The 19,523-nt window shown below is 42.0% G+C and overlaps 1 protein-coding gene and 1 pseudogene across 1 annotated transcript; one reads left to right on the forward strand and one right to left on the reverse strand.

Annotated features, from left to right (window-relative positions):
* The window catches only part of LOC139530956 (transcription intermediary factor 1-alpha-like), a 31,163-nt pseudogene extending 17,266 nt beyond the window's left edge, over positions 1-13,897 (reverse strand).
* Positions 13,898-14,505: 608 nt separating this feature from the next.
* LOC139530183 (aldo-keto reductase family 1 member D1-like) lies at positions 14,506-18,132 on the forward strand. The gene is made up of 8 exons (XM_071326355.1): positions 14,506-14,758; positions 15,247-15,414; positions 15,792-15,908; positions 16,079-16,156; positions 16,560-16,682; positions 16,793-17,068; positions 17,523-17,605; positions 17,691-18,132. The coding sequence occupies exons 1-8, from the start codon at positions 14,666-14,668 to the stop codon at positions 17,731-17,733; spliced, it is 981 nt and encodes a 326-aa protein (XP_071182456.1). The 5' UTR covers positions 14,506-14,665; the 3' UTR covers positions 17,734-18,132.
* The last annotated feature ends 1,391 nt before the right edge of the window (positions 18,133-19,523 follow it).

A 19,523-nucleotide genomic window follows, 5' to 3' on the forward strand; every position in this document is an offset into this window, starting at 1 on the left:
TACAGGCCTCTCTCATCTTTTTAAGTGGGAGAACTTGCACAATTGGTGGCTGACTAAATACTTTTTTGCCCCACTGTATATAAGTAGGAAAAAGGAATGTACAGCAGAAGTTATACAGGATGAGCTATTTTGAGAATAAAGTATGTACATATAAGGTGAGCAATCAATTAGTAAAACATTTCAGAGATCAAATTAAATTTCTACAGAATAATGTTGCAGGAATGCTAATCTCTTCTCTTCCAAACTACAGAAACGATTTAAGAACAATTAACAGAGTGGAAAAGTATTAAAATGACCAATGTTCAATGACTATGTACATAGGACAGCAGTCTCTAAGGTGCAGGGTAGAGTACCGGGTGGTAGCCAGCTAGTGACAGTGACTAAGGTGCAGGGTAGAGATGACTATTTAACAGTCTGATGGCCTTGAGATAGAAGCTGTATTTCATTCTCTCTGTCCCAGCTTTGATGCACCTGTACTGTCTCCACCTGCTAGATAGTAGCAGGGTGAACAGGCCCGTGGCTCAGGTGGCTGAGGTCCTTGATGATCTTCTTGGCCTTCCTGTGACACTGAGTGCTGTAGATGTCCTGGAGGGCAGGCAGTGTACCCCCAGTGATGCGTTGGGCTTACCGCACCACCTTCTGGGAGAGCTCTGCGGGTGTAGGCGGTGCAGTTGCCGTACTAGGCGGAGATACTACCCGACAGGATGCTCTCGAGCTGTTGCGCCTTCCTCACCACGTCAGCCCCTTCGATGCGGATGGGGGCGTGTTCTCTTTGTTCTTTCCTGTAGTCCACAATCAGCTCCTTCATTTTGTCGATGTTGAGGGAGAGGTTATTTTAGGAGTCTGTGGTGGTAACAGACAGATTAAATGGTACGTTGTCAATCTGTGATTGGTTATGTCTGGGATAGTAGCCACTGGCTTTCACAACACAAAGCAGAACAGAAGACGGAACACAAACAGGCCACTTTGAATGTTCCAGAACACTTTGCTTAAGCACTTTGTTTTGAAACAGTCTCATTTGTTTGGTCTAGGCCCAAGCCTGCAGGTGCAACAGTCAATGGGGAACAGTTTCACTAAGACATTGATCTAGAGTTCCTCTGTCTTTACTTTGGGCAAGGTATGAAAAATGTATTGAAACTGGAATTTTGAGTTCCATGGACAATATCACAAAAAGGGTTTTAACTGAAGACGAGACACACTGTTTTGTCAGAAATGTACTCATGAAATAATGAAACTTGACATTGCTCTGAAGTAAAATAGTTTACCACAACCATTCCCTCCTGACACACACACATATTTATATATATAATACAAACCAGTGATAACACGTTATAAAGACAAACACAAGGCCTAGTGTATTAATGATCTATAAAGTGGCTCTGTTATAAAGAACAGTGCTTCAAGGCTCCACTTCAACAGCTTGTTCACATCAGCCATATGGCACATCAGCCAGCAACTCCTGTCTGAAATCACCAGGCCAGTGGATTGTCCTCTTGATCTGCCTGTATTTCAGAGCTAGAATAAAACAGCCTCAGCCCCAGACTAAACACTGTAGACCAGACATATCTATCATCATCTCTGGAGGCTTTGGGTCTGTTCTCTATCACATGTGAGAAGCTGCAATTGGAGATTAAGTCCCTTTTTTATGTATTTTTTATTAATAATGGTACGTTATGATTCAAACTGATCTTGACAAGTCAAGGTATAAATTGGCCTGGATTTGAAGGTTCTCTGCTGCATTTGCGACGGCATCATCCACTGTCAACGCCTGTTAATTATCCCTGTCATTCAAACTGACGCATACACACACACACACGCAAACATGTTCTCTTTCACCTGGGGCAGATACCCAGGGTGCTGGTTGGACGGTTTGATGGTTTGCAGGGGGGGCCATGAACCTCTGGCTCTGCTGGGGCATGGGGGGGGGGGGGGACTCTGCGAGGGAGAGCCCCCCTGGAGGGGGTCTCTGGAGCCGCATTCTCTGATACCAGGCCCAGGGTAGGGGCTGGGACTACCAGTGGGGCTGCTGGGTTAGTTTCTCCACCTGCATCTGGAGCCGAGCCATGGTGTTGTGGTTGTGGGTGGCCAAGCAGGTCTGGGGCTAGGAGAGGCCTGGGGGCAGGCTGTTGGGGGAGCCTGAGGGTCCCTGCCCAGGATGTGGGAGTTGATGAGGGATGCCCTGGAAGCTGCGCAGCTGGTGACCTGAGGGAACAGGAAGAGAGAGACCGCTTTACCATAACAAGCATAACAGAAGAGCTAACACACAGACCTAGTAGCCATCTTTTATTTCAAGAACAGACTGTGTCATACCAAACACATCCACTATTACTAATTTATCACTATACTACTACTACCACCAACACCACCAACACCAGTGCACACTGCAACTACTAATTTACTACCACTACAAGAACAACTACTTCTACTATTGTTACCTGTCTGCACATCCCCCCCAACATAAAACACTCCAAGTTTAATTTCAAAATGAAATAGAATTGTACGATTTCAGTGTAGCCTCTCTCGTTGTGCTTTATCACTTATCCAGATCGACATTTGAGGCCCAGAAACCTGAACGACACTGGAAATGCAAGGTGCTCTGCGGTACAAACAAGGTATTGCATTCAGCCCACAGGAGGTTTCTGATCTGAAACTAAATCTGCGACAGAAGGGATGTTATTAATACTTTTTTGAAACTGAGAAAACACAATCCATGTGTTCTGCATTTCATATAGGCTTTAGAACATGGGCTCCTGTCAGGCTTTAGGGATAGGGGAAGCCTGTAGGGCTAAAGGCTGAGGGAGAGTCCGGGAAGGGGGCCTGACCAAACGTTTGCAGTACAGGAAAGCTGTGTGCCATTCCTAGCTGTTGCCCATTTTGTGAAGTTGATCACGTGATCCAGGTGTCTGGACAGCCAATATCCTCCTTCTGCTTCTTCAGACCGCTTTCTTGATCCTTATTCAGGCTCTTTAGGGGATAGAAAATAAATGGAGAAGTCACAATCTGTGGGATTTCAACAATCCTTTCAGGGTAAAGTCATGACTGCAGTGCACATGCCAATCAAAACATTTGCAGGCTGATCTCTGTACTCATAGGGGCCAGTAAATACTGTGGAAGGACCACCAGAGGGCAGGCTGGGCTCACGGATGGTAGCCCAACAAGGCATGGGAGACAAGTGAACCAGAGGCAATTAAGCACAGCTGACACTACTAATGAGATATTCTCCTTCCCCTATAAGAGAGAGTATGGAACCAGCAAGAAGGGGGAACTATCTCTGGAAGATGGCCACCGAGACAGAGGAGCTATCTAGGAAGAACCATTAAGACGGTGACAATGTCGTGACTTTTTGTGGTAGTTTAAAGACAATCGTATTGTGTTCCTGTTTTGCTCTGGAGAAGAAGATATATGTTTTTTCCTTTGGAGAGTTTCATTGATTCTGTTGGAGTGTTTGTGTTGACCAAATGTCCTCAATATAGAACTTTGTTCAATCAAGAAAACCTACTCCTGACTCGTTTGTTCCACCTTCCCGCTTTAGAGTGACGCCCAATTACTTGGTCCGCTCACAATACATAGGAAATCATTGCCTTTTTTACACATTTTGATTTTAGAACTTCTCAGTAGTTGGTATTCAGACGTACCTTATGCAGGTGCGTAGCAAGCTCTGAGGGTGTTGCTCCCTTGCGTACACTGAACTTCAATCCCAGAATACACACCCACTGGGTGGCTGACTAATTTAATCCTGAAGGTTTTGTTCAATTCGTTTTTCTGTTCATTTCATTCCGTTTAAATACTGTGTTCCTTAAATTTTTATTTGATCGGCACAAGACTAGAATGTAGCCTACAGAGAATGTGTTCAGAACATGGAGATTCAGGACAGATAGCCATCAAAACATACGCATATTTGTCTCCATTTCAGAACACATGGGTAGATTTAAAAACGCTCTGATTTTACACATAATTTATGTTTAGGGAAGTATTCATGAATCCTACCTAAAATAGGGTTGAAGAGCCTTTAGGCACAAATGAAAACAACAGTGCTTAGATTCATTCCAAAAGTTGCCACATTCAGTTCGTCAATGGGAATGTTGGAAGTAGTGTACAATAGAATTATAATAGGGAGACTAGTAAAGCCTACAATAATAGGATATAAATACCCTAATTTCGCACACTGAATATTGTCGTGTGTTGATGCGACATACTGATTGATATAGGACGTCACCACGTCAGTAAAGAATGCGAGGTCGTTACAACGACAGTCATGGAGTAAAGACATGTTGATGTTTACTGGTTGATTCAATTCAGTATAATATCCTAACATAGGACAAGTTGTAACAACGACGATGAGGATAATGTTGAAAACGACAGTTAAATCTGAAATCTGAAATTTGACTGCTACGGTGAGCCTGCTACGCTAGGTCCACGCTGGACCAGGTGGTTGATGACGTTTGAGCTGTTTGCGGTAGGTAAAGGATTAATACTATACAGTGACATTGATGCAGTTACAAAACAATGGAGGAGAGCTTTGCTTCTACGTCATGCCGGGACAGATGTGCAGGACATTTTCTCCACATTCGCAGACACTGGAGAACAAACGGACTACGTCAGGGCTGTGGCTGATACGGTGACTGAGTTGATCAGGAAGTGTATAGGAGTTGTACCCACTGACTATTAAAACCTATCCTAACCAGAAACTGGGGATAGATTGGAGCATTCGCGCAAAACTGAAAGCGCGAACCACCGCATTTAACCATGGCAAGGTGACTGGGAATATGGCAGAATACAAACAGTGTAGTTATTCTCTCCGCAAGGCAATCAAACAGGCAATCGTCAGTATAGAGACAAAGTGGATTTGTAATTCAACGGCTCAGACACGAGCTGTATGCGGCAGGGTCTACAGACAATCATGGACTACAAAAGGAAAACCAGCCACGTCGCGGACACCGACGTCTTGCTTCCGGACAAGCAAAACACCTTATTCACCCGCTTTGAGGATAATACAGTGCCACCGACGCGGCCCACTACCAAGGACTGTGGGCTCTCCTTCTCCGTGGCCGACGTGAGTAAGACATTTAAGCGTGTTAATCCTCGCAAGGCTGCCGGCCCAGACGACATCCCTAGACGCGTCCTCAGAGCATGTGCAGACCAGTTGGCTGGTGTGTTTATGGACATATTCAATCTCTCCCTACCCCAGTCTGCTGTCCCCAAATGCTTCAAGATGGCCACCATTGTTCCTGTACCCAAGAAAGCAAAGGTAGCTGAACTAAACAACTATCACCCCATAGCACTCACTTCTGTCATCATGAAGTGCTATGAGAGACTGGTCAAGGATCATATCACCTCCACCTTACCTGTCACCCTAGACCCACTTCAATTTGCTTACCGCCCTAAAAGATCCAGATGATGCAATCACCATCACACTGCACTATCCCATCTGGACAAGAGGAATACCTATGTAAAAATGCTGTTCATTGACTATAGCTCAACATTCAACACCATGCTACCCTCCAAGCACATCATTAAGCTTGAGGCCCTGGGTCTGAACCCTACCCTGTGCCACTGGGTACTGGACTTCCTGACAGGCCATCCCCAGGTGGTGAAGGTTTGAAAAAACACCCCCACTTCGCTGATCCTTAACACTGGGAACCCACAAGGGTGCGTGCTCAGTCCCCTCCTGTACTCCCTGTTCACCCATGACTGCATGGCCACACACAGCTCCAACTCAATCATCAAGTTTGAAGATGACACAACAGTAGTAGGCTTGATTACCAACAATGACAAGACAGCCTACAAGGAGGAGGTGAAGGCTCTGGGAGTGTGATGCCAGGAAAATGATCTCTCACTCAAAGTCAACGAAACAAAGTAGCTGATTGTGGACTTCAGGAAACAGAAAAGGGAGCACGCCCCTATCCACATCGACCGAACAGCAGTGGAGAAGGTGGAAAACTTCAAGTTCATCGGTGTACACATCATTGACAAACTGATATTGTCCACCCACACAGACAGTGTGGTGAAGAAGGTGCAACAACGCCTCTTCAACCTCAGGAGGCTGAAGAAATTTGGCTTGCCATCTAAAACACTCACAAACCTTTACAGATGCACAATTGAGAGCATCCTGTCGGGCTGTATCACCGCTTCGTATGGCAGCTTCACCACCCACAATCACAGGGCTCTCCAGAGGGTGGTGCGGTCTACACAACGCACAACTACCTGCCCTCCGGGACACCTACAGCACACAATGTCACAAGAAGGCCAAAAAGATCCTCAAGGACAACAACCATCTGAGCCACTTCCTGTTCACCCCGCTATCATCCAGAAGGCTAGGTCAGTACAGGTGCATCAAAGCTGGGACCGAGAGACTGAAAAACAGCTTCTATCTCAAGCCCATCAGACTGTTAAATAGCCATCACTAGCATCACTGTACATAGACTTGAAATCACTGGCCACTTTAATAAATGGAACACTAGTCATTTTAATAATGTTTACATATTTGGAATTACTCATCTAATATGTTTATACTGTATTCTATTCTACTGCATCTTAGTATATGCCGCTCTGACATTGCTCGTCTACATACAGTATTTATATATTCTAAATTCCATTCCTTTACTTAGATTTGTGAGTGTTGGGTAAATTGTTAGATATTACTGCAGTGTCGGAGCTAGAAACACAAACATTTCGCTACACCCGCAATAACATCTGCTAAACACGTTTATGTGACCAATAAAATTTGATTTGATTGGGCTGCGTTAAATGCATACTTCGTGCCACAGGTGAACACAGCATTCGCACAGCAACTGACACTGAAAACTGGTAAGACAGTTAAGCAATTTGTTACTCGTCTTAGACTGTGACTGCAGGAGATGAGTACAATCAGATTAGAGATGCCATACTGAGCAAGTGTAATACAGGAAATGTGCGCAGAAAACTATTAGAGGAGGGGCTAACATTAGCGGGGTCACTTGAGATAGAGATATCTCAGGTCAGGGCGTGACACTGTTTTCTTTATATTTTGGTTAGGTCAGAGTGTGACTAGGGTGGATACGCTAGTTTTTGTATTGTCTAGGGGTTTTGTATTGTCTAGGGTTTTTGTATGTCTAGGGTTTTGTAGGTCTAGGTATTTGTATGTTTATGGTGGCCTGATATGGTTCCCAATCAGAGGCAGCTGTTTGTCTTTGTCTCTGATTGGGGATCATATTTAGGTAGCCATTTCCCTTTGGTGTTTGTGGGTTCTTATTCTATGTTTAGTTGCCTGTCTGCACTATTTCATATAGCTTCACGTTTTGTTCGTTTTGTTGTTTTGTTAGTTTGTTCAGTGTTCTTTCTTTAATAAAGAAGAATGTACGCATACCACGCTGCACCTTGGTCCGATTCATATGATGAACGTGACAGATAGCCGCACAATGTGAATGATTTGAAGTGCAAATGTCCGACATGTATGTGAGTACAGATGCTAAGGATAATGAGACTGTGCTATCACAAAAGGGGGCGGAGACAGAATGCAGACAGAAAAGACAAATCAGAGAAAGTGTCATTGTGGACAAGCAGATAATCTTGCAATCTAATCTGCACATGCTGTTCTCTCATCAAGTGATCGTATTTTCACCCATCAAACTATTCTCAATTTAATACTTTCTTTACTAATATGTCAAATTGGTTTCCATTATCAAATGGGCAGAAACAGGAGCAGGGAAACAAATAAATGTCATCCTTATGCACTCGAATAGCGAATGGAGGCCGCTTTCCCGCCAGTTCGTTTTTCATGCCTAGTAGGCTACTTCGGTTCAAGCACTGTTTGAACCAAGTTCCTGCAGCTATAAAGTGCTTAATTTGGGAAACCAAACGAAGTCTGTCCGTGAACATCGATAGTAACATGTTTTCACAACAAAACATATTTAATTAAACTGTTGGCAACCCCTATCTCTGCGTGCTCCAGAAAGAAATGAAGGAAAGGGAGGAGATGGAATGGTGGTGAGATATTCCGTAGCTACGGGTAACGTGTCAGCCTATTCATTATGAAAATGTTTAAAAAATGCCCTACTATTACTAGGCTATTCAAAGTCAAATACAAATTCACTAAAATTGTAAGCCGCCCTGCACAAACAATGAACCATCACCTAGGCCTATACGTTCTCTCCCAGACTCATGGATAGAATGTTTAGAGCGTAGCATAAAGGTAACCAGTCCATCCAGTATGCATAATAATACTGTCACGTTCCTGACCTTATTTCCTTTATTTTGTCTTTGTTTAGTATGGTCAGGACGTGAGCTGGGTGGGCATTCTATGTTATGTGTTTCTATGTTGGGTTCAATGTATTAGCCTGATATGGTTCTCAATTAGGGGCAGGTGTTTTACGTTTCCTCTAATTGAGAACCATATTAAGGTAGGCTGTTCTCACTGTTTGTTTGTGGGTGATTGTTGCTGTGTCTGTGTTTGTTGCACCACACGGTACTGTTTCGTTTCGTTCGTTCTTTCCTGTTCGTGCGTTCATTGTTTTATTTTCTCAAGTTCAGGTCTGTTAACGTCGTTTTGTTGTTTTTGTATTTATCAAGTGTGCTTCGTGTTCGTTTTTTCTTTAAATAAATCATTATGTCTTCATACCTCGCTGCATATTGGTCCGATCCTTGCTCCTCCTCAGACGAGGAGGAGAACGAACGTTACAAATACAATCCACACTCAAAGGTGATGACTATAATTTGTTTAGTTTTTGTGTATAGGCTAGACCACGTGTTAAACTCATTCCACGGAGGGCCGAGAGTCTGCGGGTTTTCGCTCATCCCTTGTACTTCATTGATGAATTAAGGTCACTAATTAGTAAAGAACTCCCCTCACCTGGTTGTCTAGGTCTTAAATGATAGGAAAAACTAAAAAACCTGCAGACTCTAGGCCCTCCATGGAATGAGTTTGACACCCCTTGGCTAGACCAATTATGTGTCAAATACATCGTAAATCGGTATTTTGTACAATGCATTCGGAAAGTATTCAGACCCCTTGACTTTTTCCACATTTTGTTACGTTACAGCCTTATTTTAAATTGATTAAATTGTTTTTTTCTCTCATCAATCTACACACAATATCCCTTAACGACAGAGCAAAAACAGATTTTATATATTTCTTTAATGTATTAAAAAATCTGAAAAATCATATTTTACACAGGTATTCAGACTCAGTACTTTGTTGAAGCACATTTGGTAGTGATTACAGCCTTGAGTCTTCTTGCGTATGACGCTACATGAACGGAGCAAAGTACAGAGAGATCCTTGATGAAATGCCTCAGACTGGAGCGAAGGTACACCGTCCAACAGGACAACGACCCTAAGCACACAGCCAAGACAATTCAGGAGTGGCTTCGGAATGAGTCTCTGAATGTCCTTGAGTGACCCAACCAGAGCCCGGACTTGAACCTGATCTAACATCTCTGGAGAGACTTGAAAACAGCTGTGCAGCGATGCTCCCCATCCAACCTGACAGAGCTTGATGGGCTCTGCAGAGAAGAATGGGAGAAACTCCACAAATACAGGTGTGCCAAGCTTGTAGCATCATACCCAAAAAGACTTGAGGCTGTAATCGCTGTCAAAGGTGCTTTAACAAAGTACTGAGTAAAGGGTATGAATACTTATGTAAATGTGATTTCAGTTTTTTATTTGTAATAAATCAGCAAAAAATTCTACAAACCAATTTTTGCTTTATTACGAGGTATTGTGATGTCATTATGGGGTATTGTGTGTAGATTTATGAAGGAAAATGTTTTTTTCTCCATAAAATGTCTATGTTTGCAGACACACAACGAATATATGAGCTTTTTCTATGACTGTTTGCAGGTTATACACCTGAGCTGCACAACAGCATGTTTGAATGAAATTAATTTGATCCAGATGCCTATTGTCACGCCCTGACCGTAGATTGCTTTGTATGTTTCTATTTTTTGTTTGGTCAGGGTGTGATGTGGGTGGGCATTCTATGTTTGTATGTCTAGGTTTTGTATTTCTATGTTAAGGCCTGGTATGGTTCCCAATCAGAGGCAGCTGTCTATCGTCTCTGATTGAGAACCATACTTAGGTAGCCTGTTTTCCCACTTTTAGTTGTGGGTGGTTATTTTCTGTTTAGTGTTTGTTGCACCTTGCAGAACTGTTCGTTTGTCGTTTTGTTGTTTTTGTTCGAGTGTTCATATTTATACCTATTCCCAGTGGTGTAAAGTACTTAATTTAAAATACTTGAAAGTACTTCTTAAGTAGATTTTTGGGGTATCTTTACTTTACTATTTATATTTGACAACTTTTACTTTTACTTCACTACATTCCTAAAGAAAATATTGTACTTTTTAGTTCATACATTTTCCCTGACAACCAAAAGTTCTAGTTACATTTTGAATGCTTAGCAGGACAGGAAAATTGTCAAATTCAAGCACATATCAAGAGAACACGTGGTCATCCCTACTGCCTCTGCCCTGGTGGACTCACTAAACACAAATGAATCTTTTGTAAATAATGAGTGTGTGAGTGTGCCCCTGGCTGTCCATACATTTTAAAAACAAGCCAATGAAGGGAAGTGAAGTGTACAGGGGGACCAGTGTTGCCAACAATTTTTCATTGAGATCCGCTATATTAGCTTCTTGATTTGTCGCTAGAAGTCACTAGAGGGTGTTTTTGCCGTTGCCGCAACGACATCACAGCACCAATTTGCCTTGCTGCAGCACAGCTGCGGTCACCTACTGGATTGGCTGACAATGGCTGTTGATACCTACTGTAGCACTACCTAGCTTGCTTGCTAGCTTGTTAGCACCCACATGACGGCAAGGCTAGCGTTTCTAGGCGAGTGCCGCTTGTATATTTTTCCCAGCCTGCTCCTCGGCATGCAAGCTGCGGTATCTGAGATGGGTGAGGTAAGGTGCAGTAAAGCGCTGTGATGGGAGGGAAATGTTCACTGTTTTAAATGTAATTAATTTAGGGGCTGTTCATTATGGGGAGGGTCTTTTGTTTTTATTTTGGTCATAGGGATGGTCCTGTGACAGCAATCCTATTAAAATACACATTCAGATGTTGACCTCAATAATTCAAACAAAAATTATATGAATAATAATAATATTGAGTGAATCTAAACCCTAAAGTGTAAAATTTTATTTTTAGTTCAAATAAATAATCAAAAGTGAACTACGAGCTTGGAACACGAGCGTTGGGCCTGTAACCGAAAGGTTGCTGGTTCAAATCCCTGAGCAGACTAGGTGAAAAATCTGTTAATGTGCCCTTGAGCAAGGCACTTAACCCTAATTTCTCTTGTATATCACTCTGGATAAGAGTGTCTGCTAAATTACTAAAATGTAGAAACATGTAACATCACCCCTACATTGACTCTATGGACAAGGCTGTCAATGATGTCACATCATTCATTCCTATGTAAAGACTCAATGTTGCATTTGAAGCTCTGGATATTAGCACAAATGATCCATTAGATTGACCAGATTCTCAAGTGGCAGCTTTAACTTCTTATGGCTGCAGGGGCAGTATTGAGTAGCTTAGATGAAAGATGCCCAGAGGTGCCCAGAGTAAACTGCCTGCTCCTCAGTCCCAGTTGCTAATATATGCATATTATTATTAGTATTGGATAGAAAACACTCTGAAGTTTCTAAAACTGTTTGAATAATGTCTGTGAGTATAACAGAACTCATATGGCAGGCAAAAACCTGAGAAGAAATCCAAACAGGAAGTGGGAAATCTGAGGTTGGTCGATTTTCAACCAAGCCCTTATATTGAATACACAGTGGGATATTGGTTATGTTGCACTTCCTAAGGCTTCCACTAGATGTCAACCGTCTTTAGAAACTTGTTTGAGGATTCTACTGTGAAGTGGGACCGAATGAGAGAGGAATGAGTCAGAGGTCTGCCAGCAGTCAGGCGCTGGTCATGCGCATTTCACATGAGAGGTAGCTGCGTTCCTTTGCTTTTTTGAAGACAAAGGAATTCTCCGGTTGGAATATTATTAAAGTTTTATGTTAAAAACATCCTAAAGATTGATTCAATACATCGTTTGACATGTTTCTACGGACAGTAACGGAACTTTTTGACATTTCGTCTGCAACTAGGGAACGCGCTTCATGACTTTGGATTTGTTTACCAAACGTGCTAACAAAAGTAGCTCTTTGGACATTGGACATTATCGAACAAATCAAACATTTAATGTGGAACTGGGATTCCTGGGAGTGCATTCTGATGAAGATCATCAAAGGTAAGTGAATATTTATAATGCTATTTATGACTAATGTTGACTACCCAATATGGCAGATATCTTTTGGGCTGCTTTGTTGTCTGAAAGCTGTACTCAGATTATTGCATGGTTTGCTTTTTCCGTAAAGCTTTTTTGAAATCTGACACAGCGGTTGCATTAAGGAGAAGTGTATGTATTTAGAAAATTGAGTATGCCTTAAATGCTAAGATGTCATACTCATTTAGTCTTTTTATCAAGTAGAATTCGCTGCACACTAATGAGGAAGGGAATCATCTTTTGTGGTTGAGAACAGCTGATAATCAGAATATAAAAATGCGCATTAGATGATACCTTCTTGGTATGGATGAGTAGAAGGGCTATCTTGATATTTGTTGCTTTCTGCAAAGGTTTTTAATAAACAGTACATTCTAAATAGTATGTAATACTATTAGTGCACATTAGTATTTTTAGTAGTAGGCAAGACAGATTTCAGACACGGCCTCAAGGTACTGCAGGCTACCGTAGCAACTAAATTATCCTTCTAATTTCTTCAGTATGCACATTTTTTATAACTAGTTTAAGGACATACATCTGGTGCAATACACACACACACACATATATATATACACACACACATACATATATACATATATATATACAGTATATACACAGTACCAGTCAAAGGTTTGGGCACACCTACTTATTCAAGGGTTTTCTTTATTTTTACTATTTTCTAGAATAATAGTGAAGACATCAAAACTATGAAATAACACATATGGAAAAATGTAGTAACAAAAATAAAAAGTGTTAAACAAATCAAAATATATTTTATATTTGAGAATCTTCAAAGTAGCCATCCTTTGCCTTGATGAGAGCTTTGCATAATCTTGGCATTCTCTCAACCAGCTTCACCTGGAAAGCCTTTCCAACAGCCTTGAAGGAGTTCCCACATATGCTGAGCACTTATTGGCTGCTTTTCCTTCACTCTGTGGTCCAACTCATCCCAAATCATCTCAATTGGGTTGAGGTCGGGTGATTGCGGAGGCCAGGTCTTCTGATGCAGCACTCAATCACTCTCCTTCTTGGTAAAATAGCCCTTACACAGCCTGGAGGTGTGAGTTGTCATTGTCCTGTTGAAAAACAAATGATAGTCCCACTAAACGCAAACCAGATGGGATGGCGTATCGCTGCAGAATGCTGTGGTAGCCATGCTGGTTAAGTGTGCCTTGAATTCTAAATACCACAGATAGTGTCACCAACAAGCACCCCTGCACACTTAACACCTCCTCCTCCATGCTTCACGGTGGGAACCACACATGCGGAGATCATCTGTTCACCTACTCTGCGTCTCACAAAGACACAGCGGTTGGAACCAAAATCTCAAATTTGGACTCATCAAACCAAAGGACAGATTTCCACTGGTCTAATGTCCATTGCTCGTGTTTCTTGGCCCAGGCAAGCCTCTTCTTATTATTGTTGTCCTTCTATTTGCAGCAATTTGACCATGAAGGCCTGATTCACGCAGTCTCCTCTGAACAGTTTATGTTGAGATGTGTGTTACTTGAACTCTGTGAAGCATTTATTTGTGCTGCAATTTCTGAGGCTGGTAACTCTGATGAACTTATCCTCTGCAGCAGAGGTAACTCTGGGTGTTCCTTTCCTGTGATGGTCCTTTCCTGTGATGATGAGAGCCAGTTTCATCACGGATTGACTGACCTTCATGTCTTAAAGTAATGATGGACTGTCGATACTCTTTCCTTATTTGAGCTTTTCTTGCCATAATATGGACTTAGCCCTATTTGGTAAAAGACCATCTTCTGTATACCACTCCTACCTTTTCACAACTGATTGGCTCAAACGCATTAAGAAGGAAAGAAATTCCACAAATTAATTTTAACAAGGCACACCTGTTAATTGAAATGCATTCCAGGTGACTACCTCATGAAGCTGGTTCAGAGAATGCCAAAAGTGTGCAAAGCTGTCATCAAGGCAAAGGGTGGCTACTTTGAAGAATATTTTTTGATTCCAAATGTATTATTTCATAGTTTTGATGTCTACTATTATTCTACAATGTAGAAAATAGTACAAATAAAGAAAAAACGTTGAATATATCACTATAATTGGGGATCCTGCTTTCTGAAAACATCATCCTGTACTACCCTAGTCGGCCTTGAACTTTATGGCTTCAATGAGAGGGGGCAGTCCATCTGCCCTGGGTTTTCTGGTCCATTTGTAATGCGTCGGTAACGTGTCGGTAACGTCGAACGCTGCCCGAACAAGGAGAGGGACCCGACTTCGGTAGAAGTCGTGACCACATTTTGTACTGTGACACAGAGAGCAGAGCACTGTCCGCTGGACGGGTAATTTTGCACTCTGGATCAAAGGTAGCTCAGTAATACATTAGCCATTAAGTTTATTACATAAAGAAGCCATAGCCTCACTTCTCCCATAGTCCAGACAGACTCAGAGATGAACTTGACTGCTGAGAAACACAGTGTTCCCCTCAGTGATGGGAACCGGATTCCCCTATTTGGACTGGGGACTTATGGAGACCCACGAACGGTAAGGGAAACCTTTTTTTTTTTTAATAGCAGTTTGAACACCAGGTGCATGTGGGAAAAAAGATTTGACAAAATGTACTCCTGCACAAAAACTTCACATTACATTGTTGGTGGAGTATTCAAGAATAGCAATATTTGAATTTCACATGTTTCAAGAGTATACCTGACAGTCTGATTTGGATAACATAATTAGGATTTTTCACTGACAGGCAGGCCACCTGTTAATCTCAGTCCCAGACACGTTTAGCCTGGGGACGAGGTCAACCACCTGTAAACTAGAAAGCGTTTTGACTAGAACTAGAAAGCGTTCAAAGATCAAATGAGTCCATGTGCATATGAGCACAAAGTCCATGTTTAGTGCTGTGATTGACTGGTTAAACATTAACTAGTAAAAAACTAAGTAGGCCTTACTAATGTCTCTAAGTTTAAGAAATAAATTGACTTATTTCTTTCATGTAAGTTCACTCTCTTAACTCTGTTTTTTGACAGACACCCAGAGGCACAGCGTTAAACAGTGTGAAGCATGCAATAGATGTGGGGTACAGACACTTTGATGGGGCTTTGGTGTATTTCAATGAGCACGAAGTAGGCCAAGCCATAAGAGATAAAATTGAGGATGGAACCGTCAAAAGAGAAGACATCTTTTACTGTGGAAAGGTGAAGTTGTTTTATTGCTGGTTGATTTACACACTTCAACATCACTTAACTTTCTATCACAGAACCATAGTAGGCCTTTATTTTAAGGGTCGGTTACACTGGCACAGATGCCTAGTCCTTGATTCAGAACTAGAAGCATGTTCAATGAAGATTCCCAATTGAAAGTGCATTTTTGTCCAGGAATAGGTGATAAACTGGACAAACTGGACAAAGACTACATACCTTTTGTATTTGTTTTGTATTTTGGGGTCTTTTCCATTGGTTCTATTGCAATCAAGCAACGCTAAAGTATTTGAAATGATATCAAATAGTATTTGAACCCAGGTCTGACAGGCTAAGAGCGGTTGGTCATAGCAATCTCCTTCTACCTGTCTCAGCTATGGAACACCTTCCACCCCCCAGAGCTCGTCAGGCCTGCCTTAGAGAGGACACTGAAGGCCCTGAAACTGGACTATGTGGATCTATACATCATCGAGATGCCCACTGCATTCAAGGTTAACAGATTGTAACTACTGTAGTCTACAGACGTCAGTTTGAAATTGCACCCACCACTTCAAGGCCAATGTAAAAGACCAATTCTAAAAAGTTATCATGAACTATTTTTAAGTCAACTCAAAATGTTTCAAATGTGTCATTCATTCTAATCACGGTATCTCAATTTCAGCCTGGTGTAGAGTTTTATCCTAAATATGAGGATGGGCGGTATATTTACCATGAGACAGACCTATGTGCAACATGGGAGGTGAGTTCTGTCTTCCCGGCCCATAGCCAACTGCAACATCGTCTCATTATCAGAATCAATTGTGTTTAGAATAGCTGAAGGAATCTCAACTATCAGCATACTTATGGGGTGGTTATAATGAACAATATAAGAAAAACAATGTACTACAGAGTATTATAACAGCATAGGCACTAGCCTATATACAAAACCCAGAGTAAATATTCTGGGCACAAATATAAATTCAATTGCAATGGCCTTGGCTCTAATCTCTGTGTCAAGGACAACGCCATAAATAGTCAGTCAACCTCTTTCCAAAGTTCTCCAGTCTCTAGAATTTGTGTTGTGTTTTTCTCTGGGGTATGTCTCTCTCATTCTGGTAAATCAGTATGAAGGACATATTTTAAAGTCTCCTCTCTTCCAACAGGCTTTAGAGGCCTGCAAAGATGCAGGGCTGGTCAAATCTCTGGGAGTCTCCAACTTCAACAGGAGACAGCTGGAGCTTCTACTGAGAAAGCCTGGCCTCAAACACAGACCTGTGTCCAACCAGGTGGGGCAAACTCTCTTTCAATGCTGAGATGCTTATGCAATTACATTTGCAAAACCTCATTTGAGATTTGTGCACATAACTAATAAGTGCTATATATATTTTCAATACAGGTCGAGTGCCATCCATACTTCACTCAGCCCAAGCTGCTTGAGTACTGCCGTCAGAATAACATTGTGATCGTAGGCTACAGCCCCTTAGGCACTTCAAGGGACGCCTCCTGGGTGAACCTGAAATGCCCTCCTTTGTTGGAGGATGAGGTCCTGGTCTCCATAGCAAAGAAGTACAGAAAGAACAGTGCTCAGGTGGCCCTGCGATTCAATGTCCAGAGAGGAGTGGTGGTCATCCCCAAAAGCTTCAGCGCTCACAGGATCAAGGACAACTTTCAGGTTCAACTGAATTAAACATAGTCAACAACCACTAATATACACTGAGTGTACAAAACATTAGGAACGCCTGCTCTTTCCATGACATGGACTGACCAGGTGAATCAAGGTGAAAGCTATGGTCCCTTAATCCCTTTTTAAATCCACTTTGAAGTCCCTTTGAACGGGGTATGGTAGTAGGTGCCACGCTCAAAAGTTTCCCTTGTGTATTAAGAATGGTCCACCAACCAAAGGACATCCGGCCAACTTGACACAACTGTGGGAAACATTGGAGTCAACATTGACCAGCATCCCTGTGGAACGCTTTCGACACCTTGTAGAGTCCATGCCCTGACAAATTGAGGCTATTCTGAGGGCAAAAGGGGGTGCAACTCAATATGAGGAAGCTGTTCCTAATGTTTTGTACACTCCATGGTGACCTATTTCAGTTATACCCCCCTTTTGTACTTTGTTATAGATATTTGACTTTTCACTCACTGAGGATGAAATGAAAGCAATTGAAGGACTGAACAAAGACATCCGTTTTGTGGAGCTTTTAATGTAAGTATTGCACTTTAGTAGCTACAATATTGAGTCAGTTTTTATATTTAGGTGTTGATACAGTGTGTTTTTCTTTTTCCCACAGGTGGAGTGACCATCCTGAATACCCATTTCTGGATGAATATTAAGCCTGGCAATATAACTCCATGTATTCCTGTACCCTTGACAAATTCACTGAACATGTTTCATTTCTTTGTGTGGAACCATACTGTAGTAGCCTACATTTCTTTGGGTTAATTCTGTCATTTTGTGAGGCAGTACCCCTCATCAAAAGACCACTAGGGGGCTCTACTTGACAATGAATGAAAACCATTGACCAGTTGACACAATTTTTTTTTGTTGAGAAATCAATCCCTATTGCACCTTAGTTGTATTTAACACATTTTTAAAAGTATAATAACCGGAGACTGCTGAAGTATCCCAAATATGCTGAAGTATTCTGATATGTAACAATAGTCTCATAACACTGTTAAGACATTCCTGCTCCTAGTGTTTGTTTATCGATCAATAAATGCACGTCAAGCTGACTTCTAAGTGGGAACTCTGGTCTAGTGTGACAAGTAGTTGGCAAGCGAGTAGAAACAGACAGGCACTCAGGCCAGGTTACCTAACCACTAACCCTAACCAATCAATGTTTATCTGACACACTAACCTATAGGGTAGAAACAACAATTCAATAGAAAAGAATGTCCTATTATACTGAGTGTACAAAACATTAGGAACACCTGCTCTTTATATGACATAGACTGACCAGGTGAAGGCTATGATCCCTTAATGATGTGACTTGTTAAATCCACTTCAATCAGTGTAGATGAAGGGGAGAAGACAGATTAAAGAAGGATTTTGAAGCCTTGAGACAATTGAGACATGGATTGCGTATGCGTGCCATTCAGAAGGTGAATGGGCAAGACAAAATATGTCAGTGCCTTTGGTAGTAGGTGCCAGGTGCGCTGGTTTGAGTGTGTCAAGAACTGCAACGCTGCTGGGTTTTTCACACTCAACAGTTTCCCGTGTGTATCAAGAATCATCCACCACCCAAAGGGCATCCAGCCAACTTGACACAACTGTTGGAAGCATTGGAGTCAACACGGGCCAGAATCCCTGTGGGACGCTTTCGACACCTTGTAGAGTCCATATCAAATCAAATCAAGTTTATTTTATATAGCCCTTCGTACATCAGCTAATATCTCGAAGTGCTGTACAGAAACCCAGCCTTAAACCCCAAACAGCAAGCAATGCAGGTGTAGAAGCATACATCCAACAAATTGAGGCTGTTCTGAGGGGCAAAAAGGGGTGCAACTCAATATTAAGAGGTTGTTCCTAATGTCTTGTAAACTCAGTTTATATCTCTGTAATACATGTCCCCATACTTGACATAGTTTTACATATTCCTCAATGCCCAGCTGAGCCACTGAATTTCCAATTGTTTTAAATGTGTGGAGTACTCATGATAATACTACATGCTTTTCAACCACTGACTTTACATCCATCAACCATTTAGATGTGTCATCATGGCCTCTTAGTGCAACGCATTGGTCCAATTAAGATAAAGCACTATGGGAATATTTATGGACAAACCTTCCCACTGTGTCTCAGTCAGACCACAGTTCAGGCCCAAACGACCTGCCCTCACAACAGGAGACCTCGATCTGCATGCTTAAACCTCCTAATGAACAGCATGGTTGTTATGAACAAGACAGGCTGATTGTAATAAGGAAAGACAGGGCAGCGTCTTCAGCCTGACAGACAGACACAGGGTGAGTCCTAATTAGCAGCCTATTCACTACTTTTGACCAGAGCCCTATTGGAGTCCTATGGGCCCTTGTCAAAAGTAGTGCACTACAAAGGGAATAGGTTGTCATTTGGGATGCATCCACACTCTGATCAGCAACCTGTCGCAGTACAGTGAAGAACAGCA

This window comes from Salvelinus alpinus, chromosome 9, assembly GCF_045679555.1.
Source record: "Salvelinus alpinus chromosome 9, SLU_Salpinus.1, whole genome shotgun sequence".
Lineage (NCBI taxonomy): Eukaryota > Metazoa > Chordata > Actinopteri > Salmoniformes > Salmonidae > Salvelinus > Salvelinus alpinus.